The sequence below is a fragment of the Ictidomys tridecemlineatus genome, chromosome 5, assembly GCF_052094955.1.
Source record: "Ictidomys tridecemlineatus isolate mIctTri1 chromosome 5, mIctTri1.hap1, whole genome shotgun sequence".
In the NCBI taxonomy this organism is placed as follows: Eukaryota; Metazoa; Chordata; class Mammalia; order Rodentia; family Sciuridae; genus Ictidomys; species Ictidomys tridecemlineatus.
Genome location: NC_135481.1, coordinates 121,904,397 through 121,931,327, shown reverse-complemented (window position 1 = coordinate 121,931,327; position 26,931 = coordinate 121,904,397). Strand labels below are relative to the sequence as shown.

The 26,931-nt window shown below is 40.2% G+C and overlaps 1 protein-coding gene across 2 annotated transcripts in view; it reads right to left on the bottom strand.

Annotated features, from left to right (window-relative positions):
• Positions 1–26,931, bottom strand: part of Rcor1 (REST corepressor 1) — a 128,397-nt gene that overhangs the window by 30,800 nt on the left and 70,666 nt on the right. The window contains exon 3 of one of the 2 annotated variants that reach the window (XM_078050941.1): positions 20,873–20,956. The exons of the other annotated variant lie outside the window; for it this stretch is intronic. Within the exon in view, the coding sequence (XP_077907067.1) occupies positions 20,873–20,956 (84 nt within the window). The remainder of the gene's footprint in view (positions 1–20,872; positions 20,957–26,931) is intronic. 2 annotated transcript variants of the gene reach the window in all.

The window sequence follows — 26,931 nt, the reverse complement described above, 5'->3', positions numbered from 1 at the left end:
GCTCTGTGGCTTTTTTGACGAGAAAAGAGCTTACCATTCATTATGTACCATTATGGCAAACACATGTGAATGAGTTTTTTTTATAACATCACTTAAATGCAGAAAAATCTCACTCATCAAGAAAATGCATAAATTCCTAAAACCCAGTCAAATATTACTGAACTGTACTTAATATGACTGCAGCACTATATCACACGCAGGCCAAAATGCAAACGCAAAACCAATCTGATTTCCTGCTGTAGCCTGAGACCACATGCAAGGGACAGAAAAGAACATAAATATATGAAGAAACAGTGCAGACGTCCAATGACATAGGGGCACCAGATAACTAGTCAATAAGGACTGATGATGACAACTCAAGGATAGCCCCCAGTGACCTGGAAGGCTGACGCAGGAGGAGCACAAGGTCAAGGCCAGCCTGGGCAACTCAGCTAGGCCCTATCTCAAAAAATAAAAGGGGCTTGGGGGTGTGTCTCATTGGTATAGCACCCCTACACTCAACCCTCAGTTCTGAGGGGAGTGGAGGAGCTTCAACAGCTACATGGATTACATAAAAACCATCGTATACCAAGCACAATGGCTCATGCCTGTAATCTCAGAGGCCTGGTACCAAAAAACAAAACACACCTGAGAGTTACTCTGAGCCAGCCAGTGTTCTAAGCTCTTGACAAGGATTATTATTATTGGTGCTAGGAATTGAGCCCAAGGGTGCTTAATCACTGAGCAATATCCCCAGCCCTTTTTTATTTTGAGACAACATCTCACCAAGTTACTTAGGCTGGCTTTGAACTGGTGGTGTTCCTGCCCCATCCTCCTGAGCTGCTGGGATTACAGGTAAGCACCACTGTGCCCAGGACAAGAATAATCTTTTTAATCCTCTGTGATAATTCTATTATCTCACTCACAAATGAAGAAACTGAGGTGTTAAATACCTTGGTCAGTCACACACAGCTGATAAATGACAGAAACAGACTTATACACAGTTGGAGTGTCTGATCCCAGAATGTGTGGCCTTAACCCTCCATGTGTAATCCTCTCACTTGAGGAAAGCAAAGGGAGAAGGCTCTTCAGATAAGGACTGTCTCCAAGGGAAAGGGAACTAATAAGCAAGGCTGACCAACACACTCTTATCTAGTAATTGGAGCTAAGAAAGTCAAACTGTAGTTGAAGTGTCCAAGTGATACATGCCTGCAATCCCAGGGACTTGGGCTAAGGAAGGAGTGTCACAAATTTGAGGCCAGCCTCAGCAACTTAGCAAGACCGTGTCTCAGAATAAAAAATAAAAAGGGCTGGGGATGTGGTTCGGTGGTAAAGTGCCCCTGAGTTCAATCTCCTGTACTTTAAAAAAAAAAAAAAAAAAAAAAAAGCTGTGGTTGAAGTAATGGAAACAGAGTAAAAAACAGATGGATCCTACTGCTAAGCTTTATTTGCTTCTATATTATGAATTAATCCAAACCAAACGACCTTATTATCACTGGCAAGAGTCTCAATTCAACAGCAAAAGGGAAAGAATGCAGATGAAAACTTCCATAGTAACCTTAATTTACCCTTCCCTCTCCCAGATACTGCAGAGACTCAGAACACCTTGTGATCTTGCAGATTCTATGCAGAGAAATAGGATGACACCATAGGGTGGGCCAAGGACAGAGCTTATAGCCTTAATAGAGCTGCTTAAAAAGCTACTATCGTAACATTTGCAGTAGCATGACACATGGCAAAGGAAACATGTCTGCAATTTCTCTCAAACTCAAACTGAGTACGCCAAAAAAATTTTAAATATAACAAATACCATGACATCTCCTTTTGTTATTAACATAAGGAATGAGTTATCATTTCAACTCACTGACAATCGGAGCTCCTTAAGTGAGGCAATTCTGCCACCTGCTGGGCATGGACATTACTGCAGTTAACATTCTAACGCTCCCACTGTCTGTCTTTAGAGAAGAGGGCACAAGACACAAACTATAGTCTGTCAGAGCATGTGACCAACACATCCTTCCAAGTCATGAATAAAATGCATATTCTTTATGAAGATGCTATTTCCCTACTGTAGTTTTTAAAAAGATTCACTTTATAGAATTCAATTTATAGAAAATTCACTTTATACATTCACTAAGTAAACACAAATCCTACTCCAGTAAACACAAAATCCTACTCAGTCTCACAGACAACCTATTTGACCAATACTATGGCTACTTCCTGATTGCTATGTCCCGAGTTGCTCTTCTTCACCACACCCTTCCATCGTAATGTTTGTTCTGCCTCACTTCCGGACCCAGGCAATGGAGCTGGCGGTTTACAGACTGACACCTCTGAAACTTTAGTTGAGGCCACTGGACACCTTCACCAGAAGCTAGACAGATGCCAGCACCAGTTTTTTTAGATTTCCCAGCCTCCAGAACTTGAGCCAAAATAAACCTCTATTATATTTATTAATTACCCAGTCCCATATGTTCTGTTCAAGCAACAGGAAATGGACTAAGATATTCTCTATACATATACCAATGACTATAACAGGGACCTTTATCCTCAAATTAAAAGCAGTTTTGGGGCTGGGGATGTGGCTCAAGCGGTCGCCTGGCATGTGTGCGGCCCAGGTTCGACCCTCAGCACCACATACAAAGATGTTGTGTCCACTGAAAATATAAATATTAAAAAAAATTCTCTCTCTCTTAAAAAAAAAGTTTTAATAAGCCACAATATATCATGATCACGTGGGTAGTTCAGAATCCTAAGTTAGACTGGGCTCACATGGATGGAGTCTCAGTTAAAAGTTTTGGGGCTACCTTCCTGTGTCCTTTCATAGTCATTACCTTGTCTTCAAGAAGTGCTGAATATTGAACCCAGGGCACGCTAAACATAGGATCTACCACTGACTTACACTCTCTAGCAGATCAGTAATATTTTAAATTATATAACACAAGATACATAAAAATGTTATATACATCTAATTTATAGAACATAATAAGGCTGGGTGTGGTTGCCTATACTTCTAACAATTTAGTAGGCTGAGTCAGGAGGGTCACAAGTTAATCATACCCTGACTTAAAAAAAAAAAAAAAGGACTGGAGATGCAGCTCAGTGGTAGAGCACCCCTGGATTCAATACCCAGTACTTCAGATTCATGATGATGATGATTATATAAAACCCTTATTCAATTGTAAAGAGTAAAACACAACCAATACCGTGCATGGTAGATAGAAGCTGCATACGTAGCTCCTCATTCCTACCTCTGACTTCTTCCACAGAGGGAGCCCAAGCCTATTACTTTGCACTTCTCAGATCTCTGATGATGTGAATTGTTCACCTGGTGTCCTGGTGTCCTGGTGTGGGCAGCCAGCAGGCATGCTACTTAGGCTGGATGCGGTGAAGTTCTGAGGCACTGCGTCGCACTGTCTGCAGCAGGTTTTAAAAGGACCTGTTTCTCCTTTCAGCTTTATACTGCTAGGATGGGCACTGTGGTGTGTTCTTCATTTTTATGGCAGTATAGTGTTCTGTGCTACAGCACAGTATTCTGCTGTCTAGTTTTTGTTGTTAAAGCTGCTTCTTTGAATATTAAATACATGTGAATAGATACCCTACTCAACCATGCACACTGGAGTTCAACTTCTGGCATCTATTCCAAACTCCACCTCTGCATTCTCCCTCCATCCAGGTTCAACTTGTATCACTGAATCATTTCTGCCTGCCTTCATCTCTACAATTCAGTTTTCTCATTAGTATGAAAGTACATGATCATTAATGATCTTAAAAGTTTCTTACAGGTTAATATTTTATGAGTAATTCTTAAAATTTTTAAATGTTGAATATGAATGCTTTTATAGATGCTGTCATTGCAATTTTTCCCCAGGGCTATGGTGTTTATCTCACTGTGAGAGCACTTGCCTACATGTTCACATGTGTGTGTACATACACACACACACATGCACAAAGGCCTCAATAACAGCAGGGTAAGAGCAGTCTAGTCTTTGCTCCAGTTTTCACTCATCTGTGTACACATCCTGAAAGACACATATCTCTCATACCAATAAAACCAACAGTCACTAGAATGCCATTTAGTATTCTTGGACAAACTGAATAATATATATCTTCCTCTTTTAAAATTCCCATAGCAAACACACAGAATGAAGTGTGTACAGGGACATACCATCCACTTTACCTCTTCCATATCAAATCAACTAACTTGACTTGTCCCTAAGCAGGCAATTGGGTTCTCAAAATAATCTCACTTGCCCCCATCTATATGTAGCTTTGTACAATGTGAACTGATGGTCCAAACTATGGTCTGTGTTTCCTGACACCGACAGGAAAAGGAAAAAGAAGAGGAAAAAAAGGCTGTTGTTGCTGATTCTCCCTCCAGAAAGCTGGCTGCAGTAGAAGAGCCTACACAAGTGGCAAAGTCTTTGGCCTCTGCCAACAGCCTGCTGAATAACCCCTTTCCTCAACTACAGGACACTTTCTCAGAGTAATGTGAGGACTAAAATAAACACACATAAAGAACTATTAGCTCGGGGCTGGGGATGTGGCTCAAGCGGTAGCGCGCTCGCCTAGCATGCGTGCGGCCCGGGTTCGATCCTCAGCAGCACCACATACCAACAAAGATGTTGTGTCCGCCAAGAACTAAGAAAAAAATAAATAAATGTTAAAATTCTCTCTCTCTCTCTCTCTCTGTCCCCCTCTGTCTCTCACTCTCTCTTTAAAAAAAAAAAAAAAAAAAGAACTATTAGCTCAATTCCTTTGTAAACATTAGCAAGACTCAACCAGAAGCAGTGGTGCAGTTTATAACCACAGGATTAAATAGCTGAGCAGGAGAGATGAAGCCCAGTTCAACTCCCTCCAAGTTTTGCTCCAACTCAGCAGTTCCCAATCCTGACTCATCAGAATTACCTGTCAAACCTTCTTCATGAGCTGGTCTTGGGGACCCACCTTACAGTGCACACTTGCATGCCACAGGTCGCCTGACAACAGAGATGTGTCCTCAGAAAGCCATCATTAGGCAATTAAATTCTGCAAACATCAGAGTCTATGTTCCCACACTGAAGCACCATGATGTCCTAGACAACACAGTCTTCTGGCACTCCCATCGTCGATGAGTCTGATGCTGACTGAAACACTCTTGTGTGGTATACACACATTCATATGTGCACAGACATACAGGTGGACTTCCTGCAAATATATGGTGTTCAAAAAATACCATGCATATTTTAGTGAATTTTCATAAATGAGCACACCCAGCTCAAGAAAGGACACACTTGAGGTGTTCTGTACTTTTTTTTTTAATGTTCCCAATGTTGTTATGATGGACAAGTAAATCAGAGCACAACATTTAAGAGTATAGGGCATTGGTTTGCAGCTTTATTTTTGAATTATTTTTTTAATGGTACTAGGGATGAAACTCAGGGGTGCTCTACCACTGAACTGCATCCTTAGACCCCTTCCCCACACCTTTTTTTTTTTTTTTAAATTTTGAGAAAGGGTGGTCTTGCTAAGTTGCTGAAGCTGGCCTCCTCCTGACTTACCCTCCTGAGTTGCTGGGATTACAGGAGTGTGTCCTGCATCCAGCTCAACATTCCACATTTTAATATAATAAAAATAATATTTTGAGGGGCTGGGGATGTGGTTCAAGTGGTAGCACACTCATGTGGCATGAGTGAGGCACTGGATTTGATCCTCAGCACCATATAAAATAAAGATATTGTATCCATCTAAAACTAAAAAATAAATATATTTTTAAATAATAATAATCTCAGTCACACATGGTAGTGTTTTAATTCCCAGCTTCTTAGGAGGTTGTGGCAAGACTCACTTGACACCAGAAATTGGTAGGCCAACCTGGGCAGAGTGAGAATCTAAATAAAAAATAAAACACAATGAAACAAACAAAAATTCCCACATCTCAACAAGCACAGAACTTTAAAGTTCTGACAATAAAAAGATTATGAAAGGGCTGGGGTTGTAACTCAGTGGCTCGCCTAGCATGTGTGAGGCACTGGGTTCAATCTTCAGCATCACATAAAAATAAATAAAGGTATTGTGTCCATCTATCATTTTTATTATTTTATTATTATTATTTACTTTATTATTATTATTTTTACTTTATTATTACTGTTTTTTGCAGTGCTGGGAATCAAACCCAGATAAACATATGCTATACATATGAGCTATGTATGCCTTTAACCCCTTGCTTTATGAATTCCCAATCACTCGAAACTTTTTCCTTTCAGTGCTCTCTAGAAAGTACTGATTTCAAGCCCCACCTCTTGCTGAGGGGTTTCGGGCAGAGGAGAAAAGGGATGGTCAGAAGGTGGATAGATAGCTCTACAATCTGGAGATTATGCACGCCGCATTTCTGGGGCATGTGTCTTCCACCTTCCACAGAGTAGGGGTCCTAAAGGCCATTCAAGCAGTTGAGGGGAAAAAAAGAGGCTTCTGTCACAGGAAGCTGTCACACACACTTCACAGGAGTCACTTCCCCTGCAGGAACCAGCTCCTCAGCCCTGAGAGGCAAGTAAAGCCGTGAGGACAGTGAACCTGTGTGCTGTGGGGAGGGGCTTCCACTGCGCATCCAACAGTTTCAAGCCTGAAACTTGTGGGCTTCTTCATCCAGTAAAGAACCCTTCATGGAAGCAACAGAAACAGTTTCTTTCATACATTCCAAAGTAGGCAGTAGCAGGGTGACATTTTTAAATGAGCAAATGTTTTATACTGAATTATTTTTCCAGTGACTCAACAAATCTTTCTGTGTGCCTACTGTGTGCCTATAGGTGCTACCCCTACAGCAATGATTGGATCATGTGTGCACTTCTGAACTCTTACAGTTGGACAGACACATAATTACACAGATAATTAATTCTAATTGTCATAAATGCCAGCGAAAAAGAACCATGAATGCACTTAGCTGGAAACTCTGACCTGCAGTCAAGGAGACTTGCTTGTCTACTGGGGAAGGACACAATACATTTTGGCTTACTCATATGTTATTTATAGTAAGAAACAACTAAATCTAAATGTTCACAAATGGGACATGGCTACTGGGTGAAATGGTGTAAGCGTGTCATCCCAGCAATTCAGGAGACTAAGGCAGAAGAAGCACAAGTTCAAGGCCAACCTGGGCAACTTAGTGAGACCCTGCCTCAAAATAAAATTTTAAAAAAGGCTAAGGGGCTGGGATTGTGGCTCAGCGGTAGAACGCTCATCTAGCATGGGTGGGACCTAGGTTCGATCCTCAGCACCACATAAAAATAAAGGCATTGTGTTGTGTCCATCTACACCTAAAAAATAAATATTTAAAAAATACATATTAAAAGAAAAAAGGGCTGGGGATGTGGCTCAAGCGGTAGCGCGCTCGCCTGCCATGCGTGTGACCCGGGTTCGATCCTCAGCACCACAAACCAACAAAGATGTTGTGTCCGCCGAGAACTAAAAAAAAAATAAATATTAAAAACTCTCTCTCTCTCTCTCTCTCTCTCCCCTCTGTCACTCTCTTTAAAAAAAAAAAAAAAAAGGCCGAGATGTAGCTCAGGGGTTGGAGCACTTGTCTAACACAAGTGAGGCCCGGGGTTCCATTCCCAGCACCACATGCACACACACTGGGACATGCTTAGGTAAATCCACATTTCAGTTTATTTTTTAATCACAGGAAAAACTGCAGTTTTAAAACTTTTATGTGCAGTATGATAACATTTGTGCTTACAACCAGAGTTCATGGAAGCATACACTAGTCATAGCCATACTAGGGGAGGGACAGGTGTTGAACATGTGCTTTTAGTGTTAAGAGTGGCACATGGGTTGGGCCCCCAGAAACTCTCAAACAAAAAAAATATCCATGACTAGGGGAAGTATATATGCCATTCTTAACATTAAAACAAACTTGATGTACATATATAATTTTTTTTTTTTTAAAGGTGGAATCCGCTGAAGGGCGAATGTGTTCCCCTTTCTATAGTTTTCTTTTCTTTTTTTTTTTTAAAAGAGAGAGTGAGAGAGAGAGAGAATTTTTAATATTTATTTTTTAGTTCTCGGCAGACACAACATCTTTGTTGGTATGTGGTGCTGAGGATCGAACCCGGGCCGCACGCATGCCAGGCAAGCGCGCTACCGCTTGAGCCACATCCCCAGCCCCACATATATAATTTTTTCTGAAGCATTTGAGAGTTATTTTTATACATCCTAGTCAAATATTGAGCATGTCTTTTCCAAGTATGTATATTCTTACATAACCACAAAATAGTAAATGAAATACTACAACAATAATCTGTGTCCATATTCCAATTCAGCTAGCTGAACCCAAAATGTGCTTTATATCTGCTGAAGAATTTTAAAGTAAATCTCAGAGCTGGGGATGCAGCTCAGAGTACCTTTCTAGCATGCATGAGGCCCTGGATTCAATCCCCAGTATCAAATAAATAAATAAATAAATAGTAAATCCCAGTTATTCATTTCATTGCTACAAATACCAATCTAAATGTCTATTCAATGTGAACGTATTTTACATAACCATAAGGCCTTCATCACACCTAATAAAAAGTAGCAAAATTCCTGGATAAGAGAAACAATGTGATACTCACAAGATGTCTAAAACTCAACGGCAGCAATAAGAAGCAAAGAGGACACCAGCAAATAAAAGTTGCATCTTACTGTGGCAAGAGGATAAACCTGTCCCATCACTTTGGGAAGTTATCTGGCACTGATCTCTCAGAGTCCAGCATCTACATTCCAGATGGGACCAAGAAATAGGTCAAAGAATGTTCCTGTAGTAATATCTGCAGCAGTTAAAACTTATAACCAAATGTCCACTGCCAACAGGAAGAAGAGAGAAATCATAACTGAAGACCTGAGACTCAAGCACAAGAGGGCAAAGGCTGATGAGCGAGGGAGTAAGGACAGCATAACCAAGTAACCCTGAGATGCCCTGAGCTTCCATGCACAGGGGCACTCGGCTCTGTCTGCTGGTAGCCCATCCCATTTTAGCTAATTCTAGAGCACCTAATAGAAAGTAGAAATGATGAAACTAATTTTCACACACACACACAAAAAATCATTTTACTCACAAGTCCCAATCTTTTTTTTACAGAATGCTGAAAACTAGGTGGTATAGGCTTATCCTCAGATGTAGTCAGAGGTAGAACAGGTGAGAGCTGTTGTGATACACCTGTGTCAGAACACAGTGAACCTGTCACCTCCTGGGGCTGCGTCCCCTTGGACCGTAGGCCACATTTGAACTGGCCCATCAGACTGCCCGTGTATTCCTCTAGTGCCTATTGGTGCTCAGCACGTAAGCGGTCACTCAAATGTTTACTGAGTAAATAAATGCTGACCATGAGGTAAGTGGCAATGAAGAAAACAGAGGATTCCAGATGAGCCAAGCTGCACAGAAAATAGCCCTGTACTTGAAAATCTCTATCCCAAGGAAACTCCAAGCTCCTACCCTCTCTTCTTTCACCTGACTGCAACGTATGGTACATCCAATGTGTGCCTAGAGGTCTGACAGAGCTAACAGACATACCAAGTTCCTCCACTCAGTTTTCCACTATATGGAAAGACACAAAATAAATATTTTAGAGGAAGGTGATAATAAGAAGAAGGAAGCAAATAGAGCAAAGACACTAAATGGTTCCTATTTTACTACGTGGTCAGAGAAGGCCTCTGTGACACAGCAACACCACAGTGGTGACAGCAGGAAACGTCAGCACAAGCTGTGTGGAACTGGGAACTGAGCATTCCAGACAGAGGACACTAAGGAGGACACCAGTGAGCTCCTGAAGCAGAACAGAAGTCAGGCTAGCAGGGCCTGTTGCAACTACCAGGTTCTGGAGTGATTTACAGGGAACTGCAAAGCCCAAGGATATTCTGAACACAGGCTGCTTTCTGTTCAATATATAGCTGGCAAACATTTATTTACCACACACATCTACGTGAAAATACAGAATGTAAGTGTGCACATGAGTATATAAATTCTCAACTTTCATATAATACATAGAACTAAAACTGTGCTGATGTCAAATGTTCATAACGTAGGAATGGCTTGATATGTGCTGCAGGTATAGGAAGGGTTCCTATTACATAAAGCTAAAACTTATTTTAAAAATCCCTAATATATATCTTACATGTATGTGTTAACTTTTCCTTAACCATTAATAGCCAGCTTTTTAAAAAAAAAAAAATCATCCAGTTTCACTATCTCTGGTAAAGATAATGATTTGTTTTTATCCTTTAACACTGAGATCCATGCTCCTTACCCTTGTACCAGATTTTACTCATTTTTCTAATTTTTTAAAATGCTGTCTAACACTTAAATAACTGCACACTCACTTACTATATATATCTTATAAAATACATAATGCATAAGTAAGCAGGACAATCTATTTGTGGGGCCTCCCAATGGCCAAATGCTGCCTTGCTAACATCAGACCCAGGCAGCAGCAGGCCCTCCTGGGAAGTGTGCTCCTTCAGGAGGTAACAATCTACAGGGACCTCAGCGCAGGGTTTTCCCCCACTAGCTCTAACACACCTCTTTCAAATTCCACTTTTTAAAAAATCAAATATCAGCCAGGTGCAGTGGGCACACCTGTAATCCCAGTGGCTCTGGAGGCTGAGGCAAGAGGATATCGAGTTCAAAGCCAACCTAAGCAAAAGTGAGGTGCAAAGCAACTCAATGAGACCCTGTCTCTAAATAAAATACAGAAACAGGGCTGGGATGTGGCTCAGTGGTCGAGTGCCCCTGAGTTCAATAAATAAATCAAATTTCAAATCATCCTCAGATTACTCCCTTTCCTAGCCCATCCTTTTCTCTAAGAAGCCCCCACCTCACCCCAGGCCACACATCTGCTGTATACTTGATCATACTTGCTTTGATAAGCTTTGCTTTCCCCAAGTCAATAAAGAAACCAAACTGGGCCTAAGATGTAGCCTAACTACACATTTCAAAGCTGAGAATGACTAGTAAAAACAGAACAAAGCTGGGCACAGTCACCCAGGCCTTATAATCCCAGCAGCTCAGGAGCCTAAGGCAGGAGGACTGTGAGTTCAAACCCAGACTCCTCTACTTAATTAGGCCCTAAGCAAATCAGAGAGACCCTATCTCTAAATTTAAAACAAAACTAAACAAAAGAAAAAACAAGCAGGGGGACTATTTTTGTTTTGTTTACAAAACAAAACAACAACAACAACAAAAAACCCCACACAGCACAATAGCTAAACTGTAGAACCAACCTAGATGTCCTTCAATTGTTGAATGAATTTTTTAAAATGTGGTATATACACACAATGGAATACCATTCAGCATTAAAAGAGAATAAAATAATGGTATATGCAGGTAAATGCATGGAGTTGGAGAATATAATACCAAGTTAGTCAATCCCCAAAATAGCTAACCCCAAAACCAAATGCCGAATGTTTTCTCTGAATAAAAGGATGCTGATTCATAATGGGGTGGGGTGGGCTGGGATTGTGGCTGGGCTGGGATTGTAGCTTAAAGGTAGAGCGCTCACCTAGCATGGGCGGGACCCGGGTTCGATCCTCAGCACCACATAAAAAATAAAAACATTGTGGAAAAAAAATAATATCCTTTAAAAAAAAAAGAAACATAATGGGGTGGGGTGGGGGAACATGAGAGGATTGGATGTATAATATGAATTGTAATGTATTCATTACTGTCATATATAACAAATTAGAATTTTAAAAAACCCACACAGAACAAAAAGCCAGGTGCAGATGTACACATCCATAATTCTATTGACTCAGTAGGGTGAGGCAGAAGGATCCAAAGTTCCAGACCAGCCTGGGCATGACCCATATCTCAAATAAAATTTAAAATAGGGTTGGAGATGCAGCTTTGTGGCTCTGAGCAGTCCTGGTTTCAATCCCCAGTATCGCAAAACAAATAATAAAACCCTTCTGCAAGTTCTTGGTACTAATATGTCCACTAGGGTTTTGCTAATCTTCAGCTGCTCCACTATACAAAGTCCATCAGCTGAGCCTAAACCTCCATGAACTGAGTGTACAAGAGGGAAGTGTACAGGTGTAGTGGTGCCCATCTGCAATCTCAGCTACTTGGGAGGCCGAGGCAGGGGAATCCCAAGTTCAAGGCAAGCCTGGGCAACTTAAGGAGACCTGTCTCAAAATGAAATTTAATTGGGGGGAGGTCACTGGGGATATAGCTCAATGTTAAGAACACCTACCTAGTATGTTTGAGGCTCTGGGTTCAATCCCCAATACCATTATTTGGAAAAAACAAAAAACCAAACCACACTGCACAATGCAGAGCATCCCCACAAAGAGGAACAGTCCCACCAGAAAGTACATAAGTGCAGCCAAGCAAGGTCTGGTGGCCCAAACCCGGACAGTGCTCATAGGTGGGGTATGGAAGCAGCATGGAATAAAGGGTGGAAGGGTATGGATGCACCAGTAAGAAAGGCACACCAAAGGCCCCTGGACCACCACTACATCCATTCTGACAAGTTCAAAGGCTCCTGAAATCGATGGCTGGCCTTCCTGAGTTTCTACTGTGCTCCCCCACTGCTGGCATGGCCAGGGCAGTCCATCTGGGACCGCACTGACACTGCTCACTCTAGTCCCTAACCCTATCTACATCACAAGCTGTCAAGAGCTTTCTAACATAAATGCTACCAGTTCCAGCTATAAACCCTTCAAGGGATCCTCAATCCTTTAAGAAAGGAACTGCCTTCCAATTTCTTCCCTTTTTGATTCCTCTAGGACAACACGAGTCACATTCAGACAATCTCCAAAGCAAAGCACTACTTTCCTCTTCATGCAATATGCCTCTGCAGTCGCGCTCTTCTTCTGTCCTGAGAGCACTAGGCCCTTGTCCTGTGAGCAAACTCACACACACCCCAGTTCACCCAAATGTGTACAGTCTCCCACAGCTGCTCCCCATGAAGACTGGTGTCTTCTGCTGGGCCCAAGGGGGCCATCAGGGCACTGAGTCAGGGCAAAGAGACACCCAGTGCTGAAATAATCTAAGGGTAGACATTCTTCTCCATTGAGTGACCATTTCCAGCCTCACCACACAACAGTAGACTGTTCTTGTCATTCAAGCCTTTGCCCCTACACAATGTGCACTGTTTCATCAAACAATTTTCCATGATCATTTGCCAGAACAGTTTCAACTCTACTGCTCTTAGCTACTAAGAATTATTTACATTTCTTCAACACAAAAGTTGTCTCTCCAGAGCACCTGTTCGAGGCAAACCTGCCATTAAATGATTATTACTTAGGCACAGCCCACAGCAATTCTTGTAATATTAGTAATATTTTAAGTACTTAATTATACTTTATTAAACAAAGCTGTGCATGATGGCTTCAGAAGTGTACTATAAATGCAGCCTGGAGACCAGCGATCTATGCTAATCCTGGCTACTAACTAGCTGTGAGACTGAAAACATTTGATGAAACCTCTCGCTAGACCTCAATTTTTTGCCTCTAAAAAGGACTAGAAACAGGGCTGGGATTGTGGCTCATCGGTAGAGCACTCGCCTAGTGTGTTCGAGGCCCTGGGTTCGATCCTCAGCACCACATAAAAATAAATAAATAAAATAAAAGTATTGTGTACAACTAAGAAATAAATATTTAAATAAACAAACAAAAGATGTTGTGTCCAACTACAACTAAAAAAAAATATTGAAAAAAAGGACTAGAAACAATTTTTTGTTCACATGTTCATTTTCCTGCTCTCTCTCCACTGAGCATAACCTTTTTGTACCCCTTATTCCCTATAGCTAGAACTACTGCTCAACAAAAACAGAAGTAACTATCAATAGTGAATGAACTCATATCCAAAGCAACCCAAGCAAGATATTCCTGGAGAGAACTTCATTCCACAAGTCTAAGACTTACCTAAAAAAATAAATATGAGTCAGGAAGATGGAAAAGATGGTACCAAATAAGAGAAAACAACAACAAAATAACTCAGAACAACGAAACAAAAGCAAGAGTTCAGACATACCCACGGGTATACAACAGAGGCTAAAGCAAGTGGAGGAGGCAAATGCTCCTGCCTGCAGACCAGCAGCTGTGCTCCTGGGTGAATGCCCACACAAACCCCTGCGTGAGGAGAAGCACCAGAGCTCTGGTCAGACTGCAGAGCCCAGAGGCAGCCAGGAGGCCCTCCAGTTGGTGAACAGACAACTATAGCCCTCACGTCCAGACAAGGGAATGTTACTTAGTGCTAAAAAGACATGTGCCATCAAGCTAGAGGAAGGCATGGAGGAACCTTGGATGCACGGTCTTAAGTGGCAGGCCATACACTGTGAATCCAATCAGATAGCATTCTGGAAAAGGCAAGTCTACAGAGACAGTGCAGGGTCAGTGGTTGCCAGGGACTGAGGGGCACAGGAAGACAAGAAGGGAGAGTAGAGGATTCTTACGGCAGTGAAACCACTCTGTGTGACAACTACAACAGAGGAAGCACGTCATTACACATCCGTTCATGCAACACAAGAGTGAGCCCTAATGTCAACGTGGACTGTGAGTGACAATGGGGTATCGGTGAAGGTTCATCAACTGTAACCAATATATCCCTCTGGTATGCTCAGGTACAAGATGTCTGCTGAAGGGTAAATTACAGGTGTGGGAGAGCAGAAGGAAAGCTGGCATTCTCTGTATTTTCTGCTTTCTTCAGCTATGAACCTACAACTGCTCTTTAGACAGTCATGTGCCACTTAACAATGGGGATACATTCTGAAAAATGTATCATAAGGCTCTTCTGTCAGTGTGCAAACATCACACAAAGTAGGTGGTATAGGTAGCCTACTGCACACTGGGCTGCATGGTGTATGTGCATTAGTCATAGCCTCTGCTCCTAGGGTCATAATGATCAAAACAGCACAGCACTGATGAAGAGAAAACGAAACAATCAGGAGATGCAGAAAACATGAGATGTATGAGGCTGCCGACATAAAAAAATTCTGCAAAGCATTCTATTTTAATAAGTAGAAGTACACTTTAAAATACAGGGATGTGGCTTAGTGGCAGAGTGCTTGCTTTGTATGCCTGAGGCCCCAAGTTCCATCCTCAAGACCACCATAAATAAATAAATAATGATCATGATTCAAAATAAAAGACATAAACCAGTTCCATCATCATTTGTTTTCATTTTCGTGTCTGTACATAATTATAAGCCTAGCTTGGTGGTGCACGCCTATAATCCCAGCAGCTCAGGAGGATCGAGTTCAAAGCTAGCCTCAGCGAAAAGTGAGATACTAAGCAATTTTGAGACCCTGTCTCTAAATAAAATACAAAACAAGACTGAGGATGTAGCTCAGTGGTTGAGTGTCCCCAGGTTCAATCTCTGGTACCAAAACAAAACAAAACAAAAAAGGGCATAATTATATGTGTTATACTTAAAGGACTGCAGAGCAGTAGCCACAAATGAGTAGATACAAGGGCTATAATATCACTGAAAAACAGAAAATTTTCAGTTCAGTGCTTTTTTTTTTTTCGGGGGGGGGGGGTGCTGATACTGGAGATTGAACCCTGGGGTACTTTTGCCACTGAGATGCATGCCCTGTTCTTTTTAATTTGAGACAGGGTCTCACTAATTTGCTAAAGTTGGCCTCAAACTTTGGATCCACCTGCCTCGGCTATGCAAGCAACTGGGATTATGGGCATGCACCACTGTGCCCAACTACATTATAATCTTATGGGACCACCATAAGATTGATGGAAACATCATTATGCTACAGGGACAGGAAGTAAGAATGTTCACTGTAACCTTTTTTAACAATAAAAGAAGCCTATAATATTTAAATATTTACTAATAGTCAATTTTGTTTAAAAAAAAGGACTATGGTACACTGTTTTTTTTTAATACTTATTTTTTAGTTTTAGGTGGACATAATATCTTTATTTTCTTTTATGTGGTGCTGAGGATTGAACCCAGTGCCTCCTGCATGCCAGGCGAGCACGCTACCACTTAAGCTACATCTCAAGCCCTATACATTATTACAGTCAAAAAGGAACTGCAGATGTGGTAAGATGAGACAAAGTCCAAAATACTTTTTGGGGAACAAATTGGTGAGCAGCTTATACTTTGTGATGAAAGTTTTTTTATATTAATATACATAAAATACTAGAAAAAGAATATTTATTGTAAACAGTGGCTATGGAAGAGATTTCACTATCTACATTATGTTACATATGATTCAAATTTTTTTGCAGTACTGTTTCTTTAATATTTATTTTTAGTTGTAGATGGACACAATATCTTTTTTTTTTAATATTTGTTCCTTTTTTTAAAAAGTTTTAGTTGGACACAATAACCTTTATTTTTTATGTGGTGCTGAGGACTGAACCTGTGCTAGGCAAGTGCTCTACTGCTGAGCTATAATCCCAGCCCTTATTTATTTTTATATGGTGCTGAGAATTAAACCCAGTGCCTCATACACATTAGAGAAGCGCTCTACCACTGAGCTTCAACTCTAGCCTAGTACCATTTATTTATTTGTTTGTTTGTTTGTTGTAGTTGCACACAATCTCTTTATTTATATGTAATGCTGAGGATCTAACCCAGGGCTTTGCAATGCTAAGCGAACGTTCTACCACTGAATCACAATCCCAGCCCGACCATTTATTTTTATAAACAAAAAGTTTTTAACTAAAAATTTTTGTAATTATCTTAAGTAATCCTAAGAGACAGAATCTCAATAGCTGCTTTGAGAAGAAACCAACAGAGAAAAGCCAGGGATCTATAGACAAAATTTCTTGCTATTTGCTAAAATCCAACCAAGACCCAATCCCCTATTCAATGATGGACAATCAACACTTAACATTCCTTTCAAATAAAGGAGAAAGGCAAGAAGTGAGTAAAAAGTTGCCTATTACAGAGGAGAAGAACCAAGGGAAAGATAGAGAATAAATTATGTATCCTCATTTGCATTAACACCAAAATTACACTTTATTGCCCAACTTTGGTTAGATTATTAGCCAACAGCATAATTCCCAAATTCCACAAGTAGGAACCTACTTGGAGAACCCTGACTGACTTGAAAGAATATCACTGTGTTCTCGCACACGTCCTCACACTTGGATAGTGAAGCAAATTCCTTCCAATCCACCATTCATTCCTAGAAATGCAACTTAAGAAAAAACAAAACCAAAACCAAAAAATGGGCAAAGGTCTATGACTCAGTTTTTAACTTCAGGCTTTGTTTACAATAGCAATGAATTAAAAATAATCCGAATTTTCAGTAGAGGAATGGTTAAACACACTGATTCATCCATAGAATGAACTATTACAGTGATTTTAAATGTTCACAAGACATTTGAACAATGTAGGAGTGTTCAAAATCTCTCTCTCTCTCTCTCTCTCTCTCTCTCTCTCTCTCTCTCTCTCTCTCTCACACACACACACACACACACACACCCCATCTCATCTATACAAATATGCAGGGGGAAAGTGACTGGAAGAAACACTCCAAAATGTTTAACAGTTATTTCGGGATGATGGGGAAATGGGTTAATTTTTCTTTTTGCACTTTTCTATCTTCCAAACTTTTAACAGTATATAAATGTTATAGCGGTGCATGCCTGGAATCCAAGCTATAAATACAATACTCTCCTTGGTCTAACTGGATTTTTTAAAAAGAAATCCATCATCAGGCTGCTGTTTTGTGAGTTTATAAGACCAGAATAGCAGAGGAAGGGTATTCACATTTTGCAAGATCACAAGTTTGAGGCCAATCTCAGCAATATAAGAAGATCCTGTCTCAAACATTAAATTTAAAAATACCTGAAGATGTAGCTAAGTGGTAGAGTGGTTACCTAGCATATATAACACCCTGGGGGTTCAAGCCTTAATACTACACAAAAAGAATTCTTTTAGATTGTTTTTTTTTAAAAAAATACCTTTTTAGTTGTTCATAGACCTTTATTTTACTTATTTCTATGCAGTGCTGAGAATCAAACCCAGTGCCTCACACATGCCAGACAAGTGCACTACCACTGAGCCACAGCCCCGGCCCTAGATTGTTTATTAAGGTTTAAAGCTTTAACTAATTCTGAGCAGGGATTAAACTACAACTGCAACTTTACCTTAGGCAATAACCATAGTTTAAAAACCTATTAAATTTATATATTCTGCTCTTCTCTTCTCGGTCTAGGGAAAAAAAAAAAATATATATATATATATAAAATTCTGACTCCAAAGATTCCAACAGAGAACAAAATACAAATAGGCAAAAGATGCTAATATAATCTTGGCCTGCAATGACAGATGGTGGCAGGAGTGAAGCCTGAGACTTGAAGGACTCAGTCTGAGAGACAGGTTTAGAGCCCAGTAACTCTGGACACCACTCTGAGTTCCATCACATAGGATCCTTGTTGGTTCTACACACTTCTGTGCAAGATGAGCTGTAAAATGGGAACAGGAACTTTCCCCTGGAAAAGTTCTCTGTAGAGACTGAAAGCTATGGGAGCGTGGACAGCATTTCAGTACTTGTTGTGCTTGACATAAAGCTCAGCAAATGCCCACCCTCCTCAATATTCAGTTTTGGACACAATTGGAGATGGGTATTATGACCAAATGAATATGTCCAGGAAGGCAACAAATGAAAAGAGACTCCAAAATCAAACCACCTTGAAAAGCACTCAAAGCAACTAGGTGGGTCTAACTTGGACTCAGCATAAAGGAGTCAGGATGGCTCATGTGAAGTAGACTTATTCAGCACAGCCCAGCAAACAAAGCTTTACAACACAGGGAGGTAGCTCTCCCTAAGAGAGAATTATACATTAAAAAATGGCAGAGATGGCTTTTTTAAGTCCCTACAAATGCTCAAAGGGAAGGAAAAAAAAAAAAAATCAGGAAATGCATAGAAAGGTTTTCTCAAACATGGCGAAGGCATCAGAAGTGCCAATACTCTTCCTCTACTATTTTATTCTTCTAAATTCATACAATAGCCTGATGGTGATAAAAAATTAAGATCTTCTTTTGAGCCAGGCAAGGTGGCACATACCTGTAATCCCAGAGGCTGAGGCCAGCCTCAGCACCTTAATGAGGCCCTGTCCCAAAAAATAAAAGGTTGGGGATGTGGCTCAGTGGTTAAACACCTCTGGGTTCAATCTCTAGTTGGAGGGGGCGGGGGTTAAAAAAAAACCACATTGGACTAAGAAGAATATTATGTTAATTAAGTTTAACATTACTACGAGTAGTTCAATTTCCAAGTTCCAGGGAAGGCACTTACAAAAAGGGATCCCTCTGAGTCAAAATTAAACATACTTCTTGGGCTGGGTTGTGGCTCAGTGGTAGAGTGCTTGCCTGGCATGTTTGAGGCCCTGGGTTCAAACCTCAGCACCACATAAAGATAAATAAAAGTATTGTGTCCATCTACAACTAAAAAAAAAAAAAAAAAGTTAAAAAAAAACACACTTCTTTATATATGAGCTCTTAACAACTTAAATATGCTTACATGAATATTAAATATTCAAGGGGCTTGGGATGTGGCTCAAGTGGTAGCGTGCTCGTCTAGCATGCGTGAGGCACTGGGTTTGATTCTCAGCACCACGTAAAAATAAAATAAAGATATTGGGTCCACCTAAAACTAAAAATAAATATTAAAAATTTTTTTAAAAAAGAATATTAAATATTCAAGAGGAGGATACAGAATATGCATGTATGCATCACTTCTCAAAATGTCTTGGCACTAGAAACCCATTAATACCTACTTTTTAAAAATATTAATTTTTAGTTGTAGTTGGACACAATATCTTTATTTTATTTATTTATTTTTTATGTGGTGCTGAGGATCAAACCCAATGCCTTCCATGTGCTAGGCGAGCGCTCTCCTGGTGAGCCACAACCCCAGCCCCTTAACACCTATTTTAATACTGCAAAACATAACCTTGGGAATCCTAATTGAAGCCTAAGAGCTCCAGCTTTCATTGAAGATTCAAGAGATTCCTTGTGAACATCATCACTGATAGATTTCTAAGCCCTACCACACTACAGAACAATTATTTCTAACCTATTTTGTCAGAGATCAATATGAGGATCCAAGGTCCTTTGCTTCAGAATAAAAATATATATCAGATCAAAAAACACTGCACATGATTTCAGAATTAACAAAGCCCATAAATGCCATCCATGTACATCCACTAAAAAATTCTCAAAAGGAGGATCAGTCTCCAAGTTATGATGAAAATAAGGACTTTGAATATGGCAAAGACTTATGGTATTATAGCAGATATAAAAATTAATCTGGCATGACATTATGAGCAGAGGGGATAGAAAATATAACTAATATTAACAGCTATAGAAACTCTACCTCTCCCGGCAAAGAAAACCCAGTCAAGAGTATTTGCCTGGGGGGGAAAAAAATCTCACCCAGGGCTGGAGCTGGAGCTCAATGGTAGAGCATCCGCTTCATACATGAGGCACTGGGTGCAATGCTCAGCACCACATAAAAATAAAGATATTGTGTCCAACTACAACTAAAAAAAAAAAATCTCACACAGTTAACAGTCGATTCAAAAATTTTATTTTCACCTAGGTTCAAGGCTCAATAGTAAGACCTCTTTCTAATAACACATATTTGCCCTTAGTGATATTCCAAATTAAGACCTGTGTAACTCTTTGTCCTCATAAATCTATAAACTCCCCAGCTTGGGGAGTTAATATACAGCATGATAATTTTCTTTCCACTCTGAGCTATTTCTCTTACTTACTTCAACAGTACCTTACACAGAATTTGGCAGGTTGGGTGGGGGACATGAAGATTAAAAAACCGTAGGTTAGAAATCTTTAAACTATCAAGCCAAAGTAAAGAAACTCATACTTTTGAAATCTAAAAATTACTTAGGAACTCCTAACGCAGAGAAGACCCTGGTCACACAGGCATGGAAGGAAGGTTTTAAGACTTACACTTTGCCTCTGACAGATTCTGATTGGGCGACCAGACCAGCATGCCGAGATTATCCCGTTCTTGACTGCGCCTTGCCAGTTTGGCTTGTGGAAAGAAAAAAAAATTTTTTTTATTATAATTTAGCAGATATGCAAGCAGTAAGTAATATACACTTTGATCTTCTAGGGCCTAGGTGGTGAGGACAGGGGCCCTTTTCCTTGAAGCTGCCTAGGGCACCCACACACTTGCTGACAGAATAGGGAGAGGGACAGGCTGCTAAAGCCTTCTATCTCCAGATCCCTTCCCACTTTACTTTTAATTCCTGGACACAGGTGCCTATGAGGCCGATATCATTGCTGTTGCCACCTGCTAGGTGGGGAGACAGCACAGCAGGGCAAAACAGAGCAGGGCACAAAGGGCAGAGCACCCAGCGCTCCTTCCCATCTCTGCCGTCAGGTATACCCAGGAAGGAGCTGTCTGCCCCCCAAGTTCTCCATGTGCACAATACCCTCACCTTCTCTCCCAGATTGACTTTTTAGTGACATAACAACCCTACTACAAAGACTTTTTCAAGGGCTGGGATTGTGGCTCAGTGGTAGACTAGGACGTACACGGCCCAAGGTTTGATCCTCAGCATCACATAAAAATAAATAGAGATATTATGTCCAGCTACAACTAAAAAATTAAAATACTCTTAACAGCTTCATTAAGATTAAGAAACCACAGGTTAAAAATCTTTAAACTGTCAAGCCAAAGTAAAGAAATTCATACTTTTAAAATCTACAAATTAAAGTACACATAAAATACATAAAGATATTGTGTGTTCATCTACAACTAAATATATATATATATATGTGTGTGTGTGTATATATATATATATATATATATATATATATATATATATATATATTTTAAATTTTAACCCAAAAAGCAGCTTCTAAAATGTATTCAAATCCTTATAAATCTGTGATACAAAACAAAAGGCCAACAAATTAATGTATGTCAAGTGTCCAGTTGACCACTGGTATAACTCGATTAACTGCAAGCAAATGTCATATATTACAACAAGGACATTTAAAGCATGATCCCGTTTCCTTTCCTATTTTTTGAGATATAGTCTTATTATAGGAACTTCAGGATCATCTCCTGAGAGGCAAGGATCACAGTGCTGGCCTTTTTCTTCTATTCTTAACATTATCACCCCTAAAATATAACTAAACTTATGGACCTCACTTAAAAGAGGGCAAAGACAACTAAATATAAAAACGCCACCCCTCCCCATTATAAATAGGGAATTAGGAAATGCACAAAGTCTGGTAAGTAAATTTATTGATGGGACAAAGCGTGAAGGATGAGGGGACAGGAATGTGATCAAAAAAAGATGGCGTTGACTACCTTTAAGTTTGCCTTTTTATATAGTTCTGACTTTTAGAAAAATACTAATAGTATACATAATCTTAAAATAAAATTAAGACAACAGAAAAAGCTGACTCCCAAGCACCCTTCTTTAAGGCAATAAATCTACCTACGAGGGTGCAGCCCAGCAGCCTACTGAAACCCCTTCCCCACACTTGGCAGTTAGGTTGTAGTGTGAGCTGTGGAGAGACAGGCATTCAGACCACAGCAACATGGCACCAGAGGCAAGTATTTAGCAAATAAACAAAAAGCTGTTTAAAACCATCAAGTCATTAAGGAAAAGGCAAACTAGAGCCACATGAGATGCCATTCACATTATCCATTAAGACATTGAAAATACTGAATGTGGTGGAACTGGAACTCCGTGCTGCTGGTGAGAGTATGAAATAACAGTACCATTTTGGGGAAAATGGTCTGACAGTTTCTAATAATGTGTCATACCCATGGAATGGCATACAATTCAGCAATAAAAAGGAACAATAAACATGAGAACACAAATGAATCTCAAAATAATTAAGGTTGAGGAAAAGAGTTACAATATGGAAAGGATTTTAGAAAAATTCTAAGGTGCCAAACTGATGATAAAACAGTATGAATTTTTGGTTTGCAGATCGACTAAACTACATCTGTGGCATACATGCATGTATGCACTTATTTCCCACAGCCATCCAACAAGAGGGTCTTGAAGGAATGACATACAGAATACATCGGTTCCCAGATGTGGTTTCTGAATACCATTCTCCAATAAAAGAAACCAGTGCTCCTTGAAGAAGTGGTTTATACAAGGCTAGGAGAGCAATACTAGAAAACTCTCCAATATTTTGTTATGTGACAAAGCCTGAAGACATTCAAAGAACGATGAGACCTCTCTCCCATAGGGAAATTCCACAACAACTTGAGCAATAAAATAAATGAGAGTAATAAAATAACAACCTATGAGTCTATACTGATATAAATAAAACGACAGATAAATGAAAGAAAGCCGGAGGCAAAAATGACCAGAAGAGAGAGAATCATGCTGTGTGAAGGCTTATCACTGTGTGAGGCAAGTACCACAGTCAGCATGACACTGGCAAAAGAGGACACAGATCAGGGCAACAGAAGAGTCCAGAAACAGACCATGTAAATATGTTTGACTGACTTGTAACAAAGGTCAACGGTACAAAAAGAATTCAGGGGAGAAAAAATTAAGAGTATTTGGAGGGCTGGGGCTGTGGCTCAGTGGTAGAGCACTTGCCTAGCATGTGTGAGGCCCTGGGTACAAGTCTCAGCACCACAAATAAATAAATAAAATAAAGGTCCATTGACAACTAAAAAATATATATATTTTTTTTAAAAAAGAGTATTTGAACAACTGGATCTCCATATGCAAAAGTGAACCTCAATTTTTACTCCACATCTTAACATTTTTATTCAAAAGGATATTATAGAAAAACATAAAATTATGAAATTATGAAACTTATGAAAAAGCTTATGAAAAAACATAGGAAAAAAATCTTCATAAACGTGGTTTAGGAAAACTGTTCCTAGTTATGACATCAAGAGTATAATTCATAAAATGACAGTAAATTGTGCTTAATTTAATAAATAACTTGCTCTCTAAAATACACTGTTGAGATACCCTGTAAAAACAGGCATGTGTCACACACCTGACAAAGGACTGCATCCAGAATATATGAAGAACTTTCAAACTCAACAGTAAAATAACACACACACACCCCACCTTTGGTATGAGGGATTCAACTCAGGGGCACTCGACCCACTGAGCCACATCCCCAGTCCTACTTTGTGTTTTATTTAGAGACGGGGTCTCACTGATTTGCTCAGTGCCTCCCTTCTGCTGAGGCTGGCTTTGAACTCACTATCCTCCTGTCTTAGCTGCAGAGCTACTGGGATTATAGGAGTGCACCACTGCGCCTGGCCCATTTTTAATATACTGGCAAAGATTTGCAGACGGAGTATCACACAAAAAGATGTTCAACATCATCAATTATCAGGAAAATGTAAATCCAACACAACGAATAAGCACCACATGCTACAAGAACCTCTATAGCCAAAGACAGGTGACACTAGGTGCTGACAAAACCAAGAGGAACTGACATGCTCATGAATGACAGAACCACTCTGGAAAGCAGCACCTTTCAAAAAAAAATAAATAAATAAACTATCCACCAAGTGACTGGCCCAGGAACCTCACACTTGGGTACAAATCCTTACAGCGTTAGTGTGCCTTAGCTCCATTTATCATCAACTACTCAGACATCCTTCTGAGAGGAAATGGACAAATGGTATCTGAAGAGTACACAGCAGTAAAAACAAAGGAGCTGTTTACCCACGCGGCGACACAGACACATCTCCCCAGCACCATCCTGGTGATGGCAAGCCGCCTCATGGGTTACTTTTACATCCATCCATTCACAGGACACTCTGAAAGGGTCCAACTAGACAGAGGGCAGGCCAAGGTTCCAGGACAGAGGTGCAGGAGGGTCAGGGCAAGCAGAGCTAATCTTCTGAGGACATGGACTATACACCAAAAGTAGGTCAATCTTTCTATATGTAAACTGAAAACTAGAAATACAATGAAAGGGGAACAATGTCATAGAAACTGGTGTATGCTGCAGCTATTGTCTGTATGAAGTAGACGATCAAGTACTAAAGAACACAGAACATGAACAGAGCCCTACCGAGAGCAACCAGAGGACCCAGGGAAACTGAAATCACCCAGTGCCATCCACAGAGATGAAAAGGGGTTTGCGCTGTGGGTAGGAATGACAGGGAGCAGGAAAGCAAAAGGAGGGTGACCCTACAGCTGGCAACTCCAAGTACACGTGACAGCCATGTTTTCCACATGTTGCTCAGACCTATGAAAATTTATGGAGTCCCAATCAGCACTTTTTATTTTAGAGAGCGCGCGAGAGAGAATTTTAATATTTATTTTTTTAGTTTTCGGCAGACACAGCATCTTTATTTGTATGTGGTGCTGAGGATCGATCCCGGGCCGCACGCATGCCAGGCAATCGCGCTACCACTTGAGCCACATCCCCAGCCCCCCAATCAGCCTATTTTTTAAAGAACAAGAATGAAAAATAGCATACAATTTCATTTAGTGTGTGTATGAACTATAGGTGGAGGTTTTATTCCAAGACTGAAAGTCTCTGCCCTGGAGACTCATTAAGACATGGCTTGGAACAATAATGTGCTGCTCAGTTTGGTTTTTGTTTTATCTTCTTTTTTGAAATCAGGTGTCATTATGTCCAAGCTGCTCTCCAAGGCCTGAGCCAAAGCCCCCCCACCCACCCACCCACTTCAGCAGCCAGGAAGCTTCAACCTCCCAAGTAGTTCGGACCTAGGGTGTGTGTTTTCTGTGTCAGCTTGGCTAGATATGGTTATTTAACCAAACACTAACACAGGCGTTGCTATCAAAGTGTTTAGTAGATAGGATTAACATCTTTAATCAGTTGAGTGTTTCTTAAGAAAATCATCCACTGTAACATGAGAGAACCTTATCATGTCCAAAGAAAGACCTTTATGAGCAAAATCTGAGATTCTATCTATCTAGTACTAGGGATTTAACTCAGAACACTTTACCACTGAGCTATATTCCCAGCCCTTTTTATTTTATTATTATTATTTTTTATTTTGAGATGGTTTCACTAATTGCTGAGGCTGGCTTTGAACTTGTGATCCTCCTACTTCAGCCGCCCAGTTTGCTAGGTATGTTCCACAGTGCCCAGTGGTAAAACTGACATTTTAAGGGAAGCGACTGAGACTGAAGTCTCAACTCCTCACAGCAGGCCTGCCCTAAATATTTCAGATTTGTCTGGTTCCCACAATCAGACAAATAAATTACTTAAAATAAACTTCACGTATATAATGCAGACACATATTCATAAATACTCTATCAGCTCTGTCTTTCTGGAGAACCCTGACTGATAAGGATAGTCACTACAGAAGCAGGTGCAATACAAAAACTAAGAAAAACTCTAACACCCATCAACAGGGACTGGATGAACCGTGGTGGCTATGTGAATTAAAAGGAATTAAACACAGAAAATAAAATTAATCAGATCCACACAATTTCTATGACAAGAAGCAAACTAAAGGAAATGTGCATAAGCATCAATATTAAAATGTAAAAGTGATGGTCCAGTTACAGGGTACATTCATTTAAGGAATAAGACATACACAATAAAGATTTTAAACATCAGGTTAACAGCCATTCTGAGAGGGGGATCTCGCTTTGCAGCATCTATAATGTTATACTGCTCTCTGCACAACTGTGGTAGACAAATGCAGTTTTGTGTATTTTTATGTTTGTATAATTTCAAAACAAAGAATTAAAAAGGAAGTCTTCACTGCATGATTTGATGTTTAGTACAGTTACTGTGTTCAAATTTAAAAATCATCTCAGTGCCCCACACTAAGGGAAATAGTCTTCTAACCTATTTTTTGTTCTTCCCTGAAACCATGAATTAGCTATTTCTTATTTTATAATGCCATAATTTATTTGTCCTCTGGTTGGAAGCAGAGCATCACCTTATACTTAACACCTGACATTCCACCAGCACAGTCTGAGGGTTCCAATTTCTCCACATCTCTGCCAGCGCTTGGTATTGACTGACCCTGAGTTCTAGCCAGCAGGAGTGGTGTCTCACTGTAGCTG